The sequence below is a fragment of the Amblyomma mixtum genome, chromosome 1 (genome assembly GCF_055824585.1).
Source record: "Amblyomma mixtum isolate Tamu chromosome 1, ASM5582458v1, whole genome shotgun sequence".
NCBI classification, from domain to species: Eukaryota; Metazoa; Arthropoda; class Arachnida; order Ixodida; family Ixodidae; genus Amblyomma; species Amblyomma mixtum.
In genome coordinates this window covers 70,556,486-70,581,741 of record NC_143012.1, presented here as the reverse complement: position 1 = coordinate 70,581,741, position 25,256 = coordinate 70,556,486, and the positions used below count along the sequence as shown (strand labels likewise).

Here is a 25,256-nt window from a genome sequence, read left to right as displayed (position 1 = left end):
TATTGAACAAGATATTGAACAAGATATTTTTGCACAATCCACAAATAGTTTTCACGTGACGTCTCACTTAAGAACGAAGCGTTAAATGCCCCTCAAAGGGGCCCCCTCCCGGCCTATGGGGTGTACCGATTCCCTCCCTAGACAGATTCCGTTGGATCTGCTAGTGTGAAATCGGGGTAGGGGGGCCAAGGTTAACCACAGCTTATTCTAGGATTAACCGCGGTCTCATGAAAATTGGGCATGGAGAGCGCGTCGCCCTATTTTGCCGCTTTGGTCATCGCCTCCCATTTGGCGAAGAGACAGTACATTTCGATCCGGCTTGAGTGCAAGATTATCTCCAAAAATATTATTTAAAAAGATTCAAGATTATCTTCAGGGAGCAATCACTGAACGTTGAGCTATTTTATTCCAGCGAAGTAATACAGATAATGATTTGCAGATTATACTGTGCATTTTCGAGCTTGGCTACGGCTCATGCGTCAAGTACACATTTCGAATTCTGCTTATCCCTAGCTTTGACATGAAGGACAGACTGGTGGGGAGGTGACAGCTTTCTAATTTGCCCACAGTCACGTGTGTGTGATCCATCCATCTGCCCCACTAATCCCCGGAATGCATTCACTTACATTCTGTAAATTAGTATCCTATACCGTCTACCGCTTGTGGTTCTAGCTGACCGACAAGCCGCGGTTGCTGACTACGTAGTTATGGCATTCGTCTGCTGATCACAAGGTCGTGGGATCGAATCCTGGCCGCAGTGTCTGGTTTTCGTGGAAGGAATGCAAAAATAAATTGCCAATTGTTTAGCTCTGGTTAAACCGGGTAAATTGCGCAAGCAATGGTATGCGCGTCCTTCTAGCGATTCTTCCGTGCGTTGCCTTCGAATGGTAGCATTGCGGCGTTCCTAAGCGGTGAGGGGTTGAGATTCATCGGCTTCATAGCCTTTGGGAAACGCACCTTCAAGACCGCAACGTTGAACCTGTCGTTTCGCCCTGAATTAATTTTAGCCAAATGTTGCTGCAGGTAACGGACATTTTCAAAGAATTGGACTTTTTACCGGGTTGGTTTCCTCTCCTGATGCGCTGTATATCCTTGCCTACCTTTTAGTTATAATACCCATTCTACCTAACAAATATTCATAAATTAGGGCGCCAAAGAATTCCCAGAAAAAAGACCCGATTATTGCTTTGAGTTACAAGAATTACGCTTCTGGCGCACACAGGATGGCTTGCGCTACCACTAGCCACCCTGGGGAGTAAAGAAAGGGGGCCCAAGAGCATGGTGGAAGAGGCTGTGGGAAAATAATTTATTTTCAAGCTTGGTGCGTGCCAATCAGGTTGGACAACGCAGCTCGGAAAGCTGCTGTGGCACGGCTAAGGCATCCATAAAGTGCTCAACAGAGCTGTCCTCCAGTGAACTGATCAGTCATATCTGAAGTAATCGTTGCACTCCACTTGCGAGGGGACTGTTGGGCTGCATTCAAACAAATTACTCGTCCTGCTCTTGCACGATGGCCTCACGAAGCGCCAAGCCCGCAAAGCGATGCATGATAAGTTTAATTATGGCCATCACAGAACAAAAACAAAAATGATTAAATAACACCGAATTTTGCGAAACACAGTCTGCGTGAAGACACTAGCAACATGATTTACAGTATAATTTTTAATTTATGCTTAAGAACCAACACCACATTAGTTGCACAAAGTGGAATTTAATTTACTAAACTTCCTTGTACCAAATGGTTCATTTTTAGTTTGATGCGTCGTGTCGAGCAAAACGAGAAGGCGACCACGTGAACGGCACGCGCCGTTCACGTGGTCGCCGTTCATGTGGTGTTCAGGATTTCACGGGAGGGAAGTGGACGTTGTTCCGGCCACCTGGGACCAGGCCAACGAGGACAAAGAAACATAGACCAAGTGAACCCACCCGAAGAGGAAGCGAAGCCCCAGGAAGAAGACCAAGAAGCAAACAAAGAACAACTTCCCAGAAGCAAGCTCAAGTTCTTCAGAAGGAGGGCCCCTAACAAAGCGCGCCTGTCTTAATGACCCTCCACGCCTAGCTAGTTCTAGCGAAAACGAGGCTGACCGAGACGAGGAGAAAGGCGTGCCATCCCTCTGCCAGTTCTGTGGGGGCAAGGCATGTGACTGAGTTTGTTTCAGACAATAGTTATGACTCATCTCCAGACTACCCTCTCACCTCGCCTGTGGTGGACTTGGAGGAGAACCCTTCCATAGTCTGACTAACCGACCCCCCTCCCGATCCCCCCCCCCCCCCCACCACCACCACGACTTTTTTTCTTGTACTAGGCACGCTGAACTGTCGCGCCCTCACGAGGGCAGCTAAGCAAGGGGAAGTCGACACGTCATTCGGTACGAAAACGTACTGGAGCTTTGGGACAAAAGGGGATCGGGGGGGGGGGGGGGGTCGCTCTTATTTTCCTTCGCGACAAGGGAGTGAAGGTGCTGCGCCATGACCGAGATATTGAAGGTCGCTTCATTTCCACGTTTTTGAATAACGGCATGCGTGTGTTGAACATCTACGCACCTTTCAGCATGTAAAACCCTGGTGGTTATAAATGAATATATACCAGGTGTTCCAGCTAAATGTAGCCAAGCTTTTAAAAAACACGGGATGCCCTAGCCGTCTGAAACCAACTGAGGGTTCTTTAGAGTCGTGTGACCTAGCCTGGAACATTTTTTTTTTTCGTTTTTCAAAGTTAAGTATTTAGTTAATCATAATAAGCTAACTTTAATTATTGACTTGATGAACAAAGTGTCAATGGAAAAGTTGCAGATCGCTTTGAAAAACAGCTGACTGAAACATTTGCAGCAACGTACTATTTGCTTAAGGTAGTTTTTTTTACCGGCCGTTAACCGTAATTCATACAATAAAAAAAGCTTCCACATGACAACCGTGCCACTTCAACGTCCCAAGATGCACCTTAGAGAATAAAATTCTGTTTTCCTGAAGTCCTCACCTCGATGAGACTTTGGGTGCACATTGGGGCAGAGATGCGAGCGAGCAACTGGTCACGTGTTAACTTTCTTTTAAGGCCGATAAATGAAGCTACGCAAATCGTACCGTGATGGAAACAGCACTACTGGTGGTTTTTCGAGGCGATCTAAAACATTTCCATTGACACTTTTTTCCTAAAATCTATAATTAAAAAGTTAGCTAATTAAGCTTAACTAATTTACTTTGATGAATGAAAAAACTACTCGAGGCTAGGCCATGCGACTCTGAACAACCTTTAGTTGGTTTCCCAGGACTAGGACACTTCGTCTTTTTTAAAAGGTTGGTTACATTTAGCAGGGTTGCCAGATCGCTCCGACCTCAGATAGCCAAATTGGCCTCCATAGTAGCCCAAACGTAGCCAAAAGCGAAATTTTTGCGTATCCCAAAAGTAGCCAAAAATATTTGTGTTTGTGATGACATTTCTTAAGCTGACTGAAATAATTTTCGGCAAGAATATTTACATATTAGATTTCTTTCCCGCACATGTCTGAGGTGGTGCGCACGGCATGTTCTTTCCGTTGTTACGTTATGGTGGCTACCATAGTTACGTTTCGCCGCCGTGAAGTGCGCTAATCCGTACGGCTAACCAGGAGCGCCAACCAGGTCCTGAAGATATGGCCGCAGTTCCACTTTGCAGGCGCGGCCGTAGGCCATATCACCTGAGGCGGATGACGACAGCGTCTGCACGCGGAAAAGAACGGCGGCGCTATATAACGGAATCGCAGCTCTAGTTTAGGAATATTTCACCTTTTAAATGTTCGCGCGCACATTAGGCACATCGACAGTGAAAATACCTTGCTGTATACTTACGCAGCCTCACATTTCAATTTTATGCATTAAGAGAAAGGTTCTCACGGAGAGCGTCACGTCAAAGCGTCTAGCATGCGCCTACTTAAAACTACATTCGACGATATGCATGAGCTCAGAATAAATCAAGGATATATGCCATTAGACGATAATCTATGTCGATTTTATGTTCAGTCTAAGAGCACGTTCGCAATAATGATAAAAACATATTAGCCTTGAATTCCGACTCCTTTTCCATTCCTTCTTGTAGTTCCGGATCTACATCGCCCTCTTGGCCATTGTGAAGGTTCTCGTAGCGACGGATCTAATGCCATGTCATGCCCCAACCTTCCGCCGCCTTCATTAGTTACAGTGGGTTCCGCGCCGCGCCGAAGGATGGCGCCATGGCTCCGTGTGAGTGCACGCGGATTATGCAACAGACACGGCGCTCTCGCGTAGCTCGCAATGGTTCTCGAGGGCTGCACGTGTGCCGCTTGAGGCTGCAGAAAACAGCGTAGGCTCTTGCGAGTGGCGCGCTCGCTGTGTCCACCACGGGAATAGGAAGAAAGAGAAAAAGTCCTTATTAATGCGCAAGCATTACTTGTCTGATGCATATCCTGAGCAGAATGTGCCCGCAGAACCAGAATAAAAAATACAAGAAAAGAATATGCCTGGCGGTGGGCTTCCAACCAGCCACCTACCGCAGCCGAAGCGAACGCCCAAACCACTAGGCCACGTCTACGGTTAACGGTTAACATGTGCAGGATCACGAAACCACGCAACAGAAGCGAAACAGTAGCATTTAATGCTTACGCATTCGCACCACGTAGGGAGACACGTTCTCTTAGTGTTTTCCCTCTATTCTGGCGCCAACGTCACCTGCAACACACGGCAACAGTCTATGTTCGGTGGCGCGCGCGCGCGGGTGGCGTTAGTTCGCGGATTAAGTGGAATCTATAGGCCATCAAGTGTTTCCTGGGGGCAACTGTCCCGTAGTCTCCACTATAAAAGAAATCGAAGGGCCATGATCCTTGACCGCCTGACACACAAGTTTTCTGGAACAGAGCGTATTCTAATTGCATTTTGTAGCAGACGCGCTCAATTTCTTTAACTTGCTGTAGCCTGAATTTCGATTCCAGCATGCCTTTTATTTCTGTCACTGTATAATTGTAACAGAGCACATTATAACTACTTTAACTTTTTTTTCACGCGCGAAAAAGATATAGCCCAAAAGTAGCCACATAGCCAAAACAAAATTTCTGACGCCAACTCGGACAAAAAGTAGCCCAATTTGGCTATTAATAGCCCAATCTGGCAACCCTGACATTTAGCTGGGACACCCGGGAAATAGCACCTCGCCGCCGAACTGAGACAAGTCATCACTGGAGTCCAGCAAGAGACGAGGTAGTCCTAGTGTCAGGTGCAAGACACCGCAGCCCATCTACTAAAACCGATCTAGGGACCTTAGTTCTACATCTGTGTATTGCACCTATCTATCGCACAAAGCGAAAGCATGACTCCGGTTCTCGGTAGACGAGACTTCTTAGAGGTGACCACTTCGCCGTTCTCAGAAATATCCGCCAGATAGTCAAGCCAATGTTCGTCAAGCCTGGCAGGGAAGGAACGCTGACTAATATGTCTACTGTTGTGAACGTGAATTGTCCTTGAACTACTGATTATAATGTTACATCCCGTTATCTACGAACATGGCCAACGAAACGAGCTCGTACAGCAAAAGGAGACGACAAGCAGAGGACCGGATTATGAAAAATGGGGGCCCTGGGCTAATGCGGATGTAGGCCCCCTCTCCCTCTACTTGCCCCCTCTTTCTTGCTCCCCCCCTCCCTCTACTTGCCCCCTCTTTCTTGCTCCCCTCTCCCTCTACTTGCCCCCTCTTTCCTGCTCCCCGCTACACGACTAGAATATATGCCATGTTTCATTTTAATTCCATCAAGTAAAAAGAGCGAAGGCGATCAATGGGATTCATGCAGAAGTAACGCAGTAACATTAGGTTTACAGCGCAAAAAACACCAGGCGACTTTTAGAACGCCCGACACGTGTGCGTATATGGCCGAGCGCCGAACGCCACAGAAGAGCCACGTGGGCCGACCGACAACTTGCGGGGCTGCAGTGCAGCGCGCCGCCTCCTCTCCTCTTGCAGTTACGCCGTACACAAGCCGACAGACGGGTTTTCCTTCGCAGCGCTGTTTTAATGCTAGCGCATCAAGGAAAAGCAGGCTGAGCTAGCTTCCTAAAGCTGAGATGGGTGCTCCGGCAACGACTAGGAAATAAGAGACACTCGTTAATTAGTGCCCGAGAGGGTAATATTAAAAGTTATTAAATTTAATTTGATCACACGATGAACTTTTACTACTGCCCTCGTGAGGAAAATTTGAAAAGGAGAATTAAAGTCCCGGCTGAGTGGTTAGATGCTCGGCTGCTGAGCCGAGTACCCGGATTCAAACCCAGCCACACGGCGACCGTGTTTTGATGGAGGGAAAATGCAAAAAGGCGCCCGTGTGTTGTGCGATGTCAGAGCGCGTTAAAGATCCCCAGGTGGTCGAAATTATTTCTGAGCTCTACACTACGGCACCTATTTCACTCTTTCATTCACACCTTCATTCTACGAAACCAATACTTAGAGAAAAGAACGAACAAAAGAAATTGTCCCGGCCACGCCGGTCGCATTTCGCTGGAGGCGGAATGTTAGAGGCCCGTGTAATATGCGACATCAGTGCACTTTAAAGAACCCGAGGTGGTCGAAATTATCCGCGTCCTGTATAGCCGGAGTTGATTTGGGACATTAAAGCCCATAAATCTAAACATAAACCCATAAACGAGTGTCTCGCTTTCCTAGTGGCCGCCGGAGCACGAAGTGAAACTGTGGGACCTCAAAGAAGCTAGCACATCCCGATTTGTTTTTCAGTTTGGTAAAGCTAAAGAAAAAATCCCGGTGTTATTACTATAAGGAGTGCGACAAAATTTAGGAGACGCGTGCTGTTGTAAACACCAGCACATCTCTTCACTGAGCGAATTCACTTAATCTGCATTCTGTTTTCTGAAAAAGCTAGGATTTGTTTGGATCACTAAATATAATCCTGTGAGGAGACTCTTGATTGTACCCAAACCTTCTTTATTAAAATTCAAGTATCAGACTGCAGTAATCGTTATACACGTTACACAATAAATATACAACAGAAATATACAATACTTAAGGCAATACAAACACCATAAAGTTCACTAGAATACATATGAAAATTACCAACTCTAATTACAAAGCATATTTTAAAATACTTTCGTTGAAGGAAAGACAAGCAAAGATGACACCAAATAAATCTGGCACTATCAAAAACAACAATAATACAGCTCATTACAAGCAGGCTCAATATCACAAGAACAAACAAGAGACGAACAACAAAGATTTACATCTTTTGAATTACACTGCTCAGAGTTTCATTGTTAACATGGAGGGTGGGAGATGATACATGCAACAAAGTCGTTGGAACTTTTCATGTACTCCGCAAACAGTTCATTTTAAAATGGCATTTTTCGCGCCTTCGCTTTGGCGAAATCAGATATAGTGTGTTCGAAAGATAGATCGCGGAGATCACTTTCAATGGACATGATAGCAAGAGAGTTCAACTTATTGTCAAGGAGGCTCGAAGGAAGGCGACTTTTTATCAGCGACAACTTAGAAAACGGTCTCTCGGTCTCACAGTTTATCATAGGTATGCTTAAGTATATTCTCAAAGCAATGGAAAGGTTCGGAAACACATCAGTAAGCTTTCTTTCTTGCAGCAACTTCATTATTCCCAGAGAACTCGTGTCTTTGCACACAGAGTTGTGCAGAAAGTTCGCAAACTGAACGATTTCAGCGGGAAATGCTGGTTCCAAATCATTTTCGTAGGTTTTCACCAACCTCTCAGCCTGCTGTGCCAGAGAGCTAGGCCTCGCTCCCAACCTCTGTCAGCAATTGTATGAATCCGAACCTTTCGCAGAGCTCAGCGTAGGCAGCCTTTCGCACGCGCAAAGCAGAGCCTAGGCTATCCAGCACGACATTGAAGGTCTCCACGATAAATTTTTCTCTACCTCGTAGCACACTATCGCTTTTTCCGTCCGGGTGCTTACTCAAAATGATACGTTTGCCCTCATCCTGATAACATTTATTTGTACTTAGCGTGCGTGCTCTCTCCTCGAAGGTATCAAAGAGAGGTCGCAACGAATTAACAAAGCCTTCTAGAGAGCTCAGCAGTTCTACAGCAGTAGAAATGTCTAATCCTGGTTTCTGAACTGCTACGCTCGTTTTGTCAAAGCGCTCCAAGATTTCACTCCAGAAAACTGCCATGAATGCAGTCTCTAGTTTTGTCATCATCTTGAAGAGAGTGTGCGCTTCGTTCCGAGTGTCACCGTTTTCTTCTTCATTCTTTGAGATCGCTTCAAGGCAGCACAAGACTGCTTTGAATTTTTTCAAAATGGCCTTACATGATTCAGCGTGCCTTGACCACCTGGTCTGAGAGAGACTTTTCAAAACAAGTTGCTCACAGTCACCACTTTGACCCATGCTGTTCAAAAATGGCTGAGGCTTAACTTGGTTAAGCCTGGAGAATGCGAAGCATCATCGTGTCGCGTAATTTGGAGGCGCACAACCACAGCGACGGCGCGAGGTGGGCCCCCGTTTCTCCACTGTCGTGACGTCATCGTGTCACGTGGTGTGACGTCATGTATCACGTGATTTGGAGGCGCACAACCACAGCGATGGCGCGAGGTGGACCTCCGTTTCTCCACTGTCGTGACGTCATCGTGTCACGTGGCGTGACGTCATGTATCACGTGATTTGGAGGCGCACAACCACAGCTACGGCGCGAGGTGGGCCCCCGTTTCTCTACGTTCGTGACCTCATCGTGTCACGTGGTGTGACGTCATGTATCACGTGATTTGGAGGCGCATAACCACGGTGAAGGGCTGAAGTGGTAGCTAAAGTAGTATGCTTCGCATAAAAGATGTTTCCATCACTTAGGTGAGGCAGCAAAGAACACATACAGTCTCTGAGTTAGAGCAAAAAATTTGACAGCCTCAAGGCAACTGTCAACACTACAGGCGCCATATAAATTTAGTGAATCACCAGCACATGGGACGTAGACTGCCAATTCGTTCAGGTGTTTTATTTGAGCTTGCAGTCCTTTGTACTTTCCTGACATATTACTCGCGTTGTCGTATGCTTGGCCCCTACAATCACCAATTTAGATGCCATTGGCTGTCAAGAGGGTCATCACGGTGTCGAAAAGATGCAAGCCGGTATGCGATTCAGTTGGAACAAATCCAAGAAACCGTTCGTAAACTTGCCCATTTAAGTAGTATCGTAAAACAACTGACAGTTGATCAACGTGTGTAAGGTCTGGAGTGGAATCAACAATTAATGAGAAGTATTTTGCGCGTTTCACTTCGTCAACGAGACGATCTTTGACAGCCTTTGCCATACGCTCGATAAATTCGTCACAAATGGTTTTTGACAGGTACGATGGGTGACCTTTTCCCTTGTTCCCATAGCGTTTGATGTGCTCCTCTAGAAAGGGATCAAACTTGGCAATGACTTCAAGTACTCCCATGTAATTGCCATTTCTCGGTGAACCAAAAACTTCATCACTTCCCCTAAACGCTAGGCTGCGCTCAGCTAGAAGCTTAACTACAACGACTACGCGCTTTAACACCTCTGTCCAGTAAGCGGTCTCAGTGACAAGATGCTTAACCAGCTCCTTGTCAATTGTACTGCTCGAGTTAGACCGGGTGAGCCATGCTGTCACACAGTTCCGGTGCTCGACGCTATTTTCATGAGCGCAAACCTTTTCTCCTGCTTTTTTCCAATCAGAAAAGCCATGAGTGGTGAAAGTACTCTGGTTGCTTCGAATTGAAAATAGTTTGCACATGAAGCAGTAAACGGAACCTTTGGACTCTGAATACATCAACCAGTGTCGCTCGTACGCTTCCCCATTTATAGCCTTTCCCACGAAAAGATGAGGTGACATATAACGCTTCTGAGTTGTGTATTGTCTTTCGGAAGACGGAAAAGTTTCTGCGCGATTTTGAAAATACACTGGTCCTTTCTCAGGGCATACACTCCGAAAGCTATCAGTAATGACGTCCGGCCACTTAGCAGGGTCACTTTGGAGAACCTCACAACCTACCTCCTGCTGCGGGGAGGTCTGTACTTCTTTGTTGTCGCAGCGAGAAGCCGTCTGACCAGTCCTCTCGAGGCACACTTTGTGGGTGCGAACACGATGACTCGAAGCCGCACTAGTAGGAAACAAGTGAGTCGGTTCTTGCAGTGTTGTTTGCTGGCGTTCGTCAGTAGAAGGAGGCTCATCGGGGATGTTTGGCGCCTGTTGATCAGCAGAAGCAGAAATTGGGCCTGGCGGAAAGGACACCTGGAGCTCCGTGGCAGGGGCCGGGCCGAGTAGCAACGACGTTGCTAACTCAGGAACAGGACAGACCTCGGTTAGCCTCGGTTGCTCAGATATATGGACGAACGAGGTTGGCACCGTTTTCCCAGGATCCAGACAACCAAGATGAGTGAAATCTGGCTTGTTGCCAGGAAACCGTAGTGATGGAGCTGGCAAGTCCTTCACAGAAGCACTGTCGGTACTATCGGGGTATTGGTACGGACTCTGGGTAGAGCAGTCATAATGCTCCGCAGAAGCTGCATTCAGAAGATACTTTGTCATCTTTGACAGCCTCTTTTCACGATCTTCTCTTTCTAACTTCGCCAAATTTCGTTTAGACGCACCACTTTGATGCTTCCGACCGGGCATTTTCACATGAACGGACGGCGTCACAGCTGACAAAAAGTTGAGATAAAATGGAATTTGACAGGTGTGCAAAGCGCGAACGACGAACGCTGTTCCTCCGGACCTGGCGTGGCAAGACGAACGCGACCTCCTGATATCAGTTCAGAAGCGTTTGGGGGTAGGTAGGCCGGAGACGCTGATTGGTCGATGGAATGCGCTTCTCCGTGACGTTTTTTGGTGTTGCCCTTGTTCTCAACCAGACGTGGCGTCACCGCGCCTCCCTCGGCCTGTCTCTGGAGAACCTAGGGAATCGCTAGGTGCGCTCGCCGTGCCGCAGGTGCGTGGCACGCAGGTATTCACCCCCCTCCCCTGGTCCCCAACAGTGATGCCACTAAATGGCCGACATCACCAGCATACGCCGGGAACAGTATCCCCTCCCCAGAATAATTCCTAGTACCAACCACCGGTCACCACCATTCGGTTCGAGAACCGAGGTTCACGAACCTCTGCATTTCCGGCTTGTGGCTTTCGCCGTTAGTGAGAACATGCACGTTCAGCTTTGGCGACCACAACGCTGCCAGCCTAGCTAAAATCTTATGCGGAAGTGCGAAAATGGCCATGGTGCTCTTGCATGCACAGCAGGAAGTGATTTGTGTGTAGACCATCGAGGAGGGAATGTACAAGGATGGTAGGATAGCACAAACGCTAACAAAAAGCAAACAAAAGCTAGTTGGGACTCAAAACCCATTTTCGGTTCTAGCAAGTACCAACGTTGGGGAAAAGCCACCAGCTGTGGGCGTCTTGCAGTAGGAAGGGTAAGAAGAATGGAAGCTTTCGAGAAGCGGAGGTAAGGCTGCATACAGCGCACGCGGGGTCGCGCCGCCCAGGGAAGCTTTTCTAATGAACTGCGGTATTGCCGAAAGACTGGTCGTTGACCGAGGCAACACCTCCTATGTGTTGACCAAGGTGGACAAGAGGAACATGCCACTGCCAGTACGAAACGTCAATGTTTTCTTCCAGCAGCGCCTCGAGAAAGGGTTGACTTCTTCCACTCGCCGAGACATTTTGTGGTGCCATTCTCGGGAAGACGCTTCGCAACGCACTGCAGAGCTGACTGCCTTCTCTCTTGTCCGTCTACCAGGCAGGAGCTACTCGCGGCGGTTCCGGCAGGGGAGACGGACAATAGTAGCGGGCAAGAGCGAAGGGGGCCCCCCACCACATGAATGGCATTAGAGGAATGCCACTGGTGTCTCCACTACAGCTCAGCTCGTACTGTTCTGGCGCAGCCTTGGTTGCTGCGTTTCGCCGTAATCGCTTTTCAGCGAAGTGAACACAGCATTCGCAGGAGAGCGCCGTGCTGTCGCTTATTTTCTGGCTCTGACAAGTAAAAAAGACAGCGTGTCATGGCACGCCATCTGTAAAGCGTGGCCCGCATGGAGCGTTTTTCCGGGCGATTCGTCGGCGTCGACGGCACCGGAGCGTTTTTTTGCCGCCGGAGAGGACGTTTTTGCCAAATCGTCGGGTTCTGCCGAAACAGATAAAAACGTCGACGCCGCGCCGACGCCAGGAGAGGGCAGCGACAGAGGGCCAATGAGCCGGAACGGGCGTCACGTGACTCTGGGCGGAGCCACGCCGGTCGAGAGAGATGCGCTTGCGAGCTCTCTCTGGCACTGTAGCTTGACCACCAAAACTGCGTCGTGCTTCCCGGAAAGCATAGTTATTATCCGGAAACACGGGCGTTTGACACACCGAGGGTACCGAGTTCTAGTTCACTATAGTACCGAGGCTTGGGCTTCGGGTTTCTCGGCCGAAACGGCCGAGCAGCGTGTTGCCTCTCGGAGGAGTCGCTTTTAGCTGGCCGCGCCGTCCATCAGGGGCACGCGTAAACGGTAGCGCCATCTAGTGACAAGACGCCAAAGCACATAAACGCTGTGTTGAAGAATTTTTTTTATCCGTAATTGCTGATAACTACGATGGGTGCATTGCGAGCCTTTTTTCGTTCGAAGAAGAAAAACTGCAAATAGATGAAAATGTAGCAAGTGAATAAAAGCTAGACAACTGCTTCACCAGGTGTCGTTCTTGCGAGGTAAACACAGTTAGGCCTAAGAGCTTGAAAATCGCGAAATTATCTGAAAAACAAAGGCTAGTTATCGCTTATACCTCTACGCGTGGGCGAGCTGTGCGAAGTAAAAGCGAACCGCTACCATCTGAGCGAGCTATCACGTCGAAGAATCCAGCGGTGACATGTATTTATTCCGAAGTGGGCGAGCAGGGCGCAACCATCTTGTCAACGTCGCCCGTAGCGCGCGCCGCTCGGCTGCTGACCATGCGGGAGTGAATTCGTCGACGCCGGCACGGGCGTTGGGCGCGCGACGCGATTTCGCGGGTAAAAAACGCTCCATGCGGGCCAGGCTTAAGGTTGTCGCCATTCAATCGCCTCTTTCCATTTTAACCGGCGCCGTAATAACGACTGAAAAAGCCGCTCTACGAGCGGCGCGGCGACAGCATCGCGGTCGTTAGCCTGGAAGGCGTTCGCTGTTTCGCTAAGAGCTCGTTTCCGTGTTTTTTTTTTTTTTAACAAAGTAAACGAGGGGTCTCCCCTATCAGTTGAAGGTCGCGTTTCCGCCCGGTCGTGGCCTGCGGGAAGAAAGCATCCTCCGTGGCCGAGTGCGGATCGCCCACAGGTCTGTTGTGGGGAGAGGGAGGGGCAGCATTCGCGCCTCGCGGCTTTCTTCAAAGGGTTAGGCTCGCGGAGGGCGCGGGTTAGCGAAGGCATCCCTTCTCTGACAGGGCCGGTGCCACACGGCGTGGCGCGGACGATGCCCGGTGGCTGCGCGCCCATTTGGTAGCCTCATCTGGGAAGGTTTAGCGGCATCTTACCTGCCCCGAGGGGCCCCTGTTGCGGGAGGGCGTTCGTCGCCGCGTTTCCAAGCTGTGTATGGCACCGAGGCCGGGGCTTTTAGGGAGAGAGCGAAAACATATGTAGTGACGAGGCTCCTCCTGCTCGCGGCTTAAGAATAATTCAACACTTTGCTTTTTTTTCTTTTCGCGTGGGGAGAGAGCGCGGGGGCGCGCGATGCTCTGCCGCCATCGCGACTCAGAGATTTTGGTCTCGACCGGAGCCAGGCACGCAGACCGTGCTCTCGAGTAGCGGTGGAGTGGGTCCACGGGGCGGCTGGTGGGACATGATGCTGTCATGTATATACTCCTTGTAAATAGTCGTCTGTGTACATAAAACCTATATCAGTGCTCGACAAGAGTCCCTGTCTTTCCTTCAAGTCTCATCCTACTGGCTCAGTACTTCGTTGGAAGAGAGAAGAACGGAGGGACAACCTCTCCGTACAAAGAAGAAGAGAAAAGAACCACCCTTTACTCCATCCCTTACGACACCACGCCTGTCGCTCCTCTTCGTACTTCAAGCGTTCTAAGAATTGTAAGAATTAGCCGTTCCGGCCGCCAGTTCAAGCAGCGAGAAAAATTTCAGCGCTGCCGGAATCGTAATGCAGGAGCGACGACTCCAGGATTTTCAAACACACTACACCTTCAGACGCCACTGGATGGGGGGATTGACAAAAACCACAAAAACCCTCCCCCAATCCTTAAGCAAACGCATATATCGCTTCGTAAGGGGGCCCCACCGGAGTGGAGGAGGATTCCTGTTTTTGTAGCTCGACAAGCTTTCCTACCAACCGATTCGGCTAAACGAAGTTACATTAGCTGGGGGCCCGTCTCCTCGTTTCGGTTTTCTCGCTTCATACGTTTCACTCGAAGTTCCATTGACTGTGGTTCCCATTTCCATATAATAAGCAGGTTAGAATAAATGGGCCCCCTTCTCCTGTTGTCGGAGGTGAGGCCCTGGGCTGCAGCCCCCTAAGTCTCCCCCCCCCCCTTAATCCAGCGCTGGACAAGCAGACGACTCCTGCCGCGTACGCCGCCGCTGGGCTAGCAGACGGCGGAAAGAATGCGTGACGCGGGGTCACTTTAGGGCAGTTCAGTTTCCCAAGTTGGGTTGCCGGCGGCCCGCAGAGCTACTGCCCGTTTCCGCCGCTTTCACTGCTGTAGGAATGAGCCTGAATGAGGATAAATAAACATGACGCCATTTTTGGGCTCCATCTCTGTGGGTAGTAAAAAATTTACTCCCTTTTCACCCAAAAATAACTCCCTTATATAAGGGAGTAAAAAAAAACACCATACATATGGAGTAAGAAAAACCTCCTTTTTGGGTGTGCGTTAGAGGACAAGCCATTTACTCCCTTTTGGGTGTTTTTTGCTAACAGTGTGGAGTAAATGCTGGTAAATCCTCATTTTTACTCCATTATTCCCTCATGGGAGTAAAATGGAGAAAAGCCCACCTTTTTACTCCCCACTCATGGAGTAAATGTTTTCACAAATGGAGTAAAGAGGGTGGCCGCCACCATTTTTACTCCCTTTTGGGTATATTTTTGTTTACAGTGTACGGAGAGGGAAATGGCAGGTGTGAAGTTAGGATCCAGGAAGAGAGCAGAGTGGATCGGGAACAAACGCGAGTTAAAGATATCCCAGCTTAACTTAAAAAAAGAAAACGCAACGGCTAAGCTACTGCTTAACCTGAACAACTCAGCAAAAAGATGCCCCCACTCACTCACATTCTCATTCACTCACTGTTTCCTTGTTTGCTGACAAGTTCTGCCTCACACATGGCTGGAGTTTGCCATTGCTCACCAGTTTTCTCACGTTGGTGCGCGCGCCTAATCTCTGATGCTGAATGCAGCTGATTCGACGGTACTATGTCTGCCATGGCCAACGTAACGTGTAGCAGTTTTACGCCCCGCGCGAAATCCGCTCTGAGCCGCAATGATGACGCTGCAGCCATTGGCGAGTCAGGAGCACTCGTGAGGCTGCCGAGGGGCCGATCACGTGATCATCCCGTGCGCCCGCCTCGCGCTCGCTTTGTCGTCTTCAGAGCACGCTCACCCGTGGCGTTATTTTATTGCGAAAGCAATACTACGCTAGGTTTTGAGCCTTCAGCGTTTTGAGCCTTCAGTCGAACATTCGAGGTGACGTCATACCAGCTGCATAAAAAAAGTCCCCCCAGCTCGATCCGTCGGCGGAGGGCGGCGGGTAGTCACGGTGGATCTTTCTCACTGTGTGCAAAGATAGTTTGCCATTTGCTTTCGCAACCTACTGGGCTTAACCAAGCTAAGCCTCTGCCAATTTTTATTTATTTATTTGCCGCCGCGGTGGCTCAGTGGTTATAGTGCTCGGCTGCTGACCCGAAAGACGCGGGTTGGATCCCGGCCGCGGCGGCTGATTTTCTTTGGAGGAGAAATTCTAGAGGCCGGTGTACTGTGCGATGTCAGTGCACGTTAAAGAACCCCAGGTGGTCGAAATTTCCGGAGCCCTCCACTACGGCGTCTCTCATAGCCTTAGTCGCTTTGGGACGTTAAACCCCATAAACCAACCGACCATTTAGTTATTTATTTAGTTATTCATTTCGTCTACCCTCAGGGCCACAGGAATTTTTGAGAGGAGTGGTTAAATAAACTAAAAGAAAAACAACGCACAGCGCAGCAAAGTAATTAGTAATACAGAAATGATGGCTCCTAGTTATATAATGTTATCTAATGGGTTCTTGATCTGCTGGTTAATAGAATATAATACAATACATACAGTGCAGCAATACAATGAAAAAAATGCTGGTGCATAAAAAATGAAATAAGTGCTCCTAAAGTTATGCAGTGCTCTCTAATATGGTCTTAAAGCGTTGGTTGTCAATAATTGTAGCGGTTGATGCGGGGAGGTGATTCCTCTCAGCAGCTGTGCGGGGAAGCCATGACTGAAACATGGCATTGGTTTTGCATAATGGAATTCTGACTTTGTTCTCGTGATCTAGCCTTGATGAAATGTATTGTGGAGGGGAGGTCAGTTCGCCGCGAAGGGAAGGATGCTGAAATATCTTGTAAAAAAAAGTGAAAGTCCAAGGGCTTTACGGTGGGATGCTAAATATGGCAGGCTAAGATTTAATTTTATTGCATAAATGCAGGCAGCTCGATTATAATTACAAAGAATAAAACGAGCAGAACTGTTTTGTATTTTTAGGGACGGGCCATCGTGGTTGGACTCCCTCTAACAGTTTTTCACTGCAAATAGAAAAATTGGCATTAAATGTCAATTACGCTATCGCGTCGTACCATTAAGGCGGAGCCTCAGTGTCCCCTCCATTTTTTTTCTTCCCTTCTTTTTTCTGACACTTCGAGAGGTCACCGGTTGCCTCCTCTGGGCCTCATAAGCTCTAAATTATTTCCTCCGGCATGATTGAAGCTATGACGTCATTTGCTCCCCATTGTTCTAAGTGCAAAAACACATGCTGTTATAGCTGACCCGCCTATGTGGCACAGTGGCTATGGCATTTGGCTGCTAGGTCACTGTGTCTGCATTGCGATGGAGGCGAAATGAAAGAAATGCCAGTGCGCTACGATGTCATCATCGGAATCAGCGTAAGTACGTCCGCTGCAGAACGAAGGCCTCTCTCATCTCCCTCCAGTTTCCCCTGTCATGTGCCAGCTGTGGCTATAGCCTAATGGGCACTGAAAGCTCCCAGGGACGCCCTGCGGATGTTGAGGCTGTCTGCAGGACGTCCGAGGGAGGTTCAGTGCCCACCGGGTAGGCCCGTAAACTTCACAATCTTCGTCCTCCAACCTGGCTCGCTGCTTGGGATCCACTCCGTTACCCCTAAGGACGATTGGTTACATTCTTTTTGTATTAAATGCATGCCCTGCCCATTTATTCTCGATTCCTTAGAAATTGTTAACTCGCGCTTTTCCTGAACCATTCTACTTCGCTCCGGTTTCCTTCACATGGCTCACTCCTCAGTTCGCAGTTTAAGGTCAAGCCTTTTCGGTAGCCTACAAGTGTGTCTCATAGGTGTATACGAGATGTTACCGTAAGAAAAATTACCCAAATAAAGCTCCGGCTTAATTGAAACATTCAGAGAGAGCCATGATGTAACTAAGCGGCAGCCTTGTTTATACTGCAATTTTTCCCCTTCCCTTCATTCCTTTCTCTACTACCGCGTCCCTCTATCTTCTTCCCCATCTTCTTTTCTTTCTTTCTCTCTTCTATTCTTAAAGGAGTATAGACACCTAACTTTAGGGTGCGTGGCGGAGTGGGTGAGGGAACAAACGCTAGTTAATGACATCCTATCGTTGAAATAAAGAGGAAGAAGTGGGCTTGGGCAGGGCAGGTAATGCGCAGGCGAGATAACCGCTGGTCCTGAAGGGTAACGGAGTGGATTCCGAGAGAGGGCAAGCGTAGGAGGGGGCGGCAGAAAATTAGGTGGGCGGATGAGGTCAAGAAGGTTGCGGGGATACGGTGGCCGCAACTGGCGAAGGACAGGGTTAATTGGAGAGACATGGTAGAGGCCTTTGCCCTGCAGTGGGCGTAGTCAGGTTGATGATGATGATGATGATTTTCCTACGCCCGCTAAACCATTCATAATCGAATTTCTTTCTTGTGCCGTTTCGGTTTCAACAGCCGAACGATGACTGTGACGTCAAAGCGTGGCTATAGGTCGACGTGAGGCATGAAAAAGCCGCAATGCAATCACTGCTTCTACATTCGTTGTCATTCCGACCCTTGAGGAAGGCTGGCTTCAACACTGTATATAGTGAATTAAAAAGATGCAGCAGCGATTATATTGCAGTTTTTCCATGCCTCACGTGACTGTTGGCTTCTCTCATATTTATAACGGGCCCCTCATTCCCCTTCCCTTGTTTGCTTAATTGCTTAGCGAGGGCCTCGGTTCTGGCAGCCTTGACGCCATAGGAAGCATAAGAGGGTTCTCACACAGCTTCCACCCTCGCCGTTCGCTGGCGTTCTACGTCACACCAGCGGTAACTCAGGACGTTCTACGTCCGCCGCTTAAGAACATGGGTGGCGCTGATGAACACTCTCAAGGTTAGGTTATTTGTAAACATTAATACCCCCGAAAGCAGCAGATTTGACAGCCTTCGCCGTAGCTCAGAGGTAGAGCACCGGGCGCGTAATTCGGAGGTTGTGGGTTCGGATCCCACCGGCGGCATGTGGTTGTTTTTTCTTCTGCTTTTCTAATCAATTACCTTTAAGCGATAACATATTCATTAATGTTCTAAGTTGATCAACACCACAAAATAAATAAATTAAAAAAAATCCCCTGTGCCCCTTGGTTTCTGTGGCTGTTGGCTTCTCTCAACCTCAATTTGACGTCAGAGACATTGTTCGGCTGATGAAACCGGGAGACAGAGAGACGCACTTATCGTGTGTCCGGCCAGGGGAAGGCTAGCAGCACAGGTAATTGGCTCAGTATAGGAAAAGGATGGTTTCCCTGTTCCTATGTAGGACTCGCACTTGCCAATTCATTTCTAATATTGGGCCGATTAATTGTGCTGCTTGGGGAACACGTTGGGGTCGTCTAAGTCTTTTGATTTGGCCAGCGTATAGGACTACGATTATCTATACTACTGTGTTGTGACTTTAGACCCAGCAAACCAAAAACCTCTCAGAGACGTCTAGCTAGACGTCTCTGAGAGGTTTTTGGTTTGCTGGGTAGTACTAGCCTGTGCAGGCATTTTAAGTGCCGTCTTGACTGCGTTCGTCACCGTGGTGTGGCCCGTATTAACCGGCCCCGGGCTAGGTTGTGAAATGGAAGATGGTACGCGTTGCGGCCCACTATAAACGCATCACTAAAAGCCGGGCTGTCGGTTTTGCTGTGCCCGTAGTTGTGTCCAGCAACCATTCCGGTCAGATGCGTCAGTTGCTGCTTATCCAGCGTATTTATGGTTTATGATGGCTTGTATCTGTAAACCGAGCCCGCGGGCTCTCATTACTCTGGCTACGGCTGTTGCTACGACCGTGATGGTCGGGTCTCTAGGCTGGGGTCAAATGATTGGGGCCTACCATTCTGTCCTCCTTATCCGCAGCCTGCAGTGTGTCTTCCGCCTCCCCGATAATCGTAAATCAAGGTGTATTTCTTGGTTCATCAGATAGCGGCGCCAGGGCTATGTTGAGCAGCAGAGAGGAAGTTAGAGCTCCTCGGGGCGTCTATCGGCGCATCCTGTGAAAAATATTGGCTGTGGTTTGACCAATGGCCATCCCTAGTAGAATTGCGGAATCAACGGCGCGGCAGTCGCAGCGGCGGCGGCACCTCTGAGTCGCCCGCGTAGCGGAGGAGTCGGCGGTGGCCCCTGCGCCGCAGCTGTGCGCTGTGTGACGTCACTCCTCCCGGAGAATGCACTGCTGCTGGCGCAGCGGCGACGGCACCTCTGAGTGGAGTCGGCGGTGGCTCCGTGCTGCTCTGACGTCACTCGCTCCTCGCGCATGCGCAGTTGGGGCTCTCCGGGGCTCCGCAAAATCGCTCACACCTAGTGTAGCGTTGCTTTCGCAAGAAAATGCCTTGAAGTAGTTCCATGCTCTGACCGCGCAATGCGTTTCTGCCGGTGTTCGCAGAGCGTGGTCATGTCCCACAGTGCCAAAAGAATTTTTTTTTTTTTTGGGGGGGGGGGGGGGGAATTTGAGGGTTAAAAATGCTCGTGTGTTAGGTGTTCTTTTCCGTGTGTGCAGTTGTGTTTCCTTGGGCTGCAGTACGATATCTTGCGCTGACAGCCCGGGCCGAAATCCAAACTGTCTGGGTAAGAAAGCGAAGTGGGGCTGCAGGTTCCTTACAAAAATGCGCACTGAGATGCAATTAACTATTTATGGAGTATATGTGAAGTCTAAAAAGGTATATTAATACCCAAATCCTAATGAGCTTGGTCCATAAAAAGTCATTACGTTCTTGACTGATACGACCCAATAGATATTGAATTGACTACAAGTGAATTAAAACTCAAGCAGCAAAAAATCTATTTACACCCGATTTCTCACGAGTCACTAAGAAGTGAATATGTTCTTGACTGATATGGCCTAATATATGGTCTGCTTTTCATATATTGCCTGCTTTTCCATATATTTTCTGTATTATTTGGATTACTTGACTTTAATTTCCCGTCAAACTTGTAATCCTTGTTATTTTTGTTATGTTTTTTTATGTTCACATGCCTTTGTATGGCCGCTTCACACCACTATCTCCCCCCCCCCTTATGTAATGTCCCAGACGGGATCTTTAAGGGTTCAATAAATGATGATGATGATGATGATGATGATATAAAGTTAACTGACTGTAGCTTAATTAAACTCAATCAACAAAAGTTAAATTTACAGCCGATTTCTCACTGATTATGGAACCAACCACAACCACAGCTTAAACGATTCCCATTTAAGCTGAACAGATTTTATTCATATTATATCGGCTATGGGAGAGGTCACGATGTTGAGTTGGTTGTAGGTAATGACTCGAAAAATACTCTTCATGAGGTCACTTGGCAATGCAAAATCTAACGTATAACTGAAATTCTTTTTTGGTACCAAGAGAAATGGAGGCGTGAAACTTTCTCATGTTGGAATTAAATTGCACAACGTAGCAGAGAGCTAACTTGTGTTACTGATTAATAAATGTGAGAGCACATGTAACGGTGTGGAGGTGCAGCCCTGGGTGTTTCTGCGAACACTTCAAAAAAAAATTTTGAAAAATAGGCTTTTTGGGGTAAAAATATGGTTTGTGCGGCATAGTATTACCAGTGTTGGCGTACACCAGAGAACCGGTCAATCGTCTTAAGTAGTAAGCTGGTTTACTAAATTTTAATAACCTTCTAACTAGTAGAGTTAGACGCCTATAGTTGCAATTAGAGATTTGTAGCCGGCCGTTAGTAATAGCTATATCAGTTTTTAGAATTTCGAAAGCGCGATTACCCGTGGCGCTGGAGTGAATGCTTTGCCTACATGCTTTCGAAAGCGCATGTATTTTGTCGAGCCACAGCGGCGAGGGTAATCGCGTTTTCAAAATTCTAAAAACTGATATGAATTACCATAGTCCTTAGAACTGTGCTATTACTAACGACCGACTACAAATCTCTAATTGCAACCATGCAGTTGCCTATCTCTGATACTCAAGAAGTTAGTCATCATAATTTAGTTTACCAGCTTAATAAAGACAATTAACCGGCTTTCCGGTGTACACCGACATTGCCGCAAAAGTCATATTTGTACCCAAAAAAAACCTATTCTCGAAAATTTTCGAAGTTTTCCCTGAAACACCTGGTATTTATTTTATTTGGAGACACTGTCAATCCCATTAGGGATTTTTTACAGGAGTGGGTTCATTTTCTCATATAGGCAGCATTCACACATATGTACACAAATGTAACCGAAGACTAATACATCAAAAAGGAGGCAAGCTCACGAAATAAAATGGCATTATTTTGATTGCTGCATGGAGTAGAAATATACATGCTGTTATAATGCCTTGTGCGACCAATATTCGACACCTCTATTGAGAGACCAATATTCAGCTTATTGTAACATGTACAGCCTTTGTGAAAAGTTTGGAGCCCAGGGGGTTCACTTCTGAAGCACACTGTCTGGTTCGTAATGCATCTCCAGCGCTCCAAATTTGCTGAATGTAAGATGATTTCTGGTCCTGCCTCCCCCAATGGGTAGGGCTGCTACGAATGTCACAGGAGTCCCACTGCGAGGCTTAGAAGCAAACACCTTGGGCTCTAAACTTTTGACAAGGATTGTACCTTGCGCCCGCGCCTCGCGGACTTCCTAACGCCGTTCAAATCAAGCGCGCAGACTGGCAGGTCACATGACAAGACGAAAAAAAAAAAATCCGGGCACTATACGCACACAACGCCGTCCGTTTTGTCGTGTGTGCTCGGTCGTTCGGGCATGGGTTGTTTGTTATTGTTTCCAAGATCGATGCTTCAAACTCGTGCTCGGGTTGACTGATGATCGTAGCTTTTGGACCCGCTTGCATACATAGTACAACTTCCAGCCCTTTGTGAAAAAGTGACCGCGCCGGGAAGCGTGCTGGCTTTTCGTCTTGACGGCACGTTGGGCTTCAACGATGGAAGCCGCTGCGTCATTTATCTTACCGGAACCGCGTTACAAAAGAAGAAGGCGGTTACTGGAAGGCGTCGAGTCTTCGTTTTCAGGTAAGACCCGTAATGCTGCGCAGGAATGCGTGCAATTTGCCACCGCGCAAATTAACCGGCTAGCTCTAAGGCGAGAAGAAACGGAAGGGATGCGCGCTGTCGTGTTTGTTTTGTTACCCCTAGACATAGTGCACGGTTATTTCTGCGGTGGCAAAATGCACTCTGCATTGAGTCACTGACTAGCTGACCTGTCTATGTTCACAGTGTATCCGTTTCGACGCGAACGCCGTGAAAAAATGTTAACAGTAGGGGTGTGCGAATATTCGGAATTTTCGAATATAATTCGAATATTATATTTTTAGTATTCGTATTCGATTCGAAATCCAGGTATTCGTGTTGTTTCGAATATTCGACACGACGCGAACATGCGTATCTAGCCGAATATTCTATTGCGAGCACCGGCGAGCATCGACAGAGACATAACAACATGGCGGCGCCCAGAGCAATGCGTAACTATATAGCGTAAATTTGGGCCATGCAGTAGATGACTGCACTGGTGAGCTTCTTTGTGGCTATACCTGCGAAGCTGGTATAGTTAGAGTTGTGCACGAAATACTTCGCAATACGAGCCAGTTCAGTGCCAATTGAGAGGGCATTTTCTGTGGCTGGAGAAGTCGTTTCAGCTAGAAGGGAACTACTTCTGCCTGACCATGTGGAGCAGCCGGTTTTCCTTCACGACAGCCTTTTATGTTCATCCCAGCAACGCGCTTTTGTGCTTTTGGCAAGCTAGCCTTGATCAATGCGGTGTACTAGCCATCTTCTCTGATATTTCCACTCTTCTAAGAACAATGTTCGAGACTTTGATACTTTTTATGCAGCCACACACACCTTTTGTGCTCATTTCATCATTGATAGTTGAACTGTGATGTTCTTGGCGCTCATATAAATGTTTTGTAGTGGTTAAATGCGTATGTCCTTGATTATTCGATATTCGACACACACCTTTTGTGCTCACTTAATCACTGATAGCTGAACTGCGATGTTCTTGGTGCTCAGATGAATGTTTTGTAGTGGTTAAATGCGTATGTCCTTGATTATTCGATATTCGATTCGATATTCGGAACCAAGTATTCGTATTCGATTCGTATTCGAAAAAATTGATATTCGCACACCCCTAGTTAACAGACCATTGCGGCGACCCGCATTGGGGGAAAGCGAAAGCATTGATGCCTCCTTCGCACTCGTCGCCTCTCTTTCCTTCACTTTTGACTGTTTGCCTCTCTTTTTACTTCCAATTTTAACGTCTATCGCTATTTTCACGTTCTCGCACTACATGCACGTCCGGGGCTATTTTGACGTCTAAGTGATCTTTTGTCTTCTGATTAATTATTTACTCCAGATCAATCAAATTTGGTGCACAACGTTATTTTATCATCCTATGTCACTTGGTTGTGTTTTCCCTCCACAATTTTGACGCCTCGCACTGTTGTCACGTCCTCGCACTATATCGACGTCCGATACTATTTTGACGCCTTTGGGACATTTTTGGCTCTAATTAATTAACTAATTACTCCACAGCGACCACATTTTGACGTGCATCATCCTCACATCATCCTCGATCACGCACAGTCATTCTTAACTCTCACACGAATTGAGAAAACGCCGCCGACACGTTTTGCGGACACGAAACTATCGACTTAGCCAAGTAATGCTTTCGCTTTAATAACCTAAAATTATTGTTCGATGGACTTGTGCACTGCTGCCTGCGCCCATGTTTTTCATCACTATCTGCTTGCAGTGGTTTGCCGATAGCTGACGCCACTTGGCCTGTTTAGCGTTGCATTATGTGCTGCGCGTATATGCGTCGGTATAGTTGCTTGATGTGGCTTTGTGCGCTTTGAACACACCTATGCGAGACGATTACACCGGCTGTCGAGCTCTGGGGGTATGCTGTGTTTGCTCTGCATTCGATGCAGCTAACCCATAGCTAACTGCCCGCCTTTGTTGCCGGTAGTATGCGCCATGCGGTCTCTTGCGCTGCATAATCCGCTACGCTAGTACACGTCAGGGCTTGACATCCAATGCACTTTGCTCGATACGACATCGACTCGTATTCGCTGCAGTGAATTGTGCAACACATGACTAAGCGACATGCGCTACTGGCCACTGTGGCGGGCGATTAATTGCGTTCGAATCAAAAGCACACTGAACCCATCGTCCCTCAAGGCTGAGCAGTCGGTGCAATCGCCTCGCAGTGGTGTGTTGCCAGTCAAAAAGCCACACACAGTAACAGGGTGTATGGACTCGTATTAGCGTAAATGGAGGAGCGGTGCGGCTTCCCCAACGAGAAAACTGTGCAGCTGTCAAATGCTTTTAGTGGCAGGCGACCGCGAAGACAGGACCATCGTCGGATGTTGAAGAATGAGTAGCCTGAAAATAGGAGCGCTTTGTAGCCTTTTCATACAGCCCTTTCAGATTAAATATTTTTGAAGAACCCGAAACAGTGCAAAGCGTTACCATCTGCCAAGACCCTTCACGAGGACAGTACATAATAGTTGTATACTGCCAGTGCTCCCCTGTGGGATTGTGTTTCGGAGGGTAACGGAGAGACTTGAAATTAAGTAGACGGCAGCAGCTACACTGTTAGCAAAAAAACACCCAAAAGGGAGTAAATGGCTTGTCCTCT

General features: G+C 47.9%; 2 protein-coding genes across 2 annotated transcripts in view; one reads left to right on the top strand and one right to left on the bottom strand.

Annotated features, from left to right (window-relative positions):
- The window catches only part of LOC149366712 (flap endonuclease GEN homolog 1-like), a 361,675-nt gene that overhangs the window by 138,036 nt on the left and 198,383 nt on the right, over positions 1 to 25,256 (top strand). The gene's annotated exons all lie outside the window — the stretch shown is intronic.
- Positions 1,240 to 10,607, bottom strand: LOC149366725 (uncharacterized). The gene is made up of 2 exons (XM_089568018.1): positions 9,984 to 10,607; positions 1,240 to 1,248 (listed from the first exon to the last, which is right to left on the bottom strand). The coding sequence occupies exons 1-2, from the start codon at positions 10,605 to 10,607 to the stop codon at positions 1,240 to 1,242; spliced, it is 633 nt and encodes a 210-aa protein (XP_089424144.1).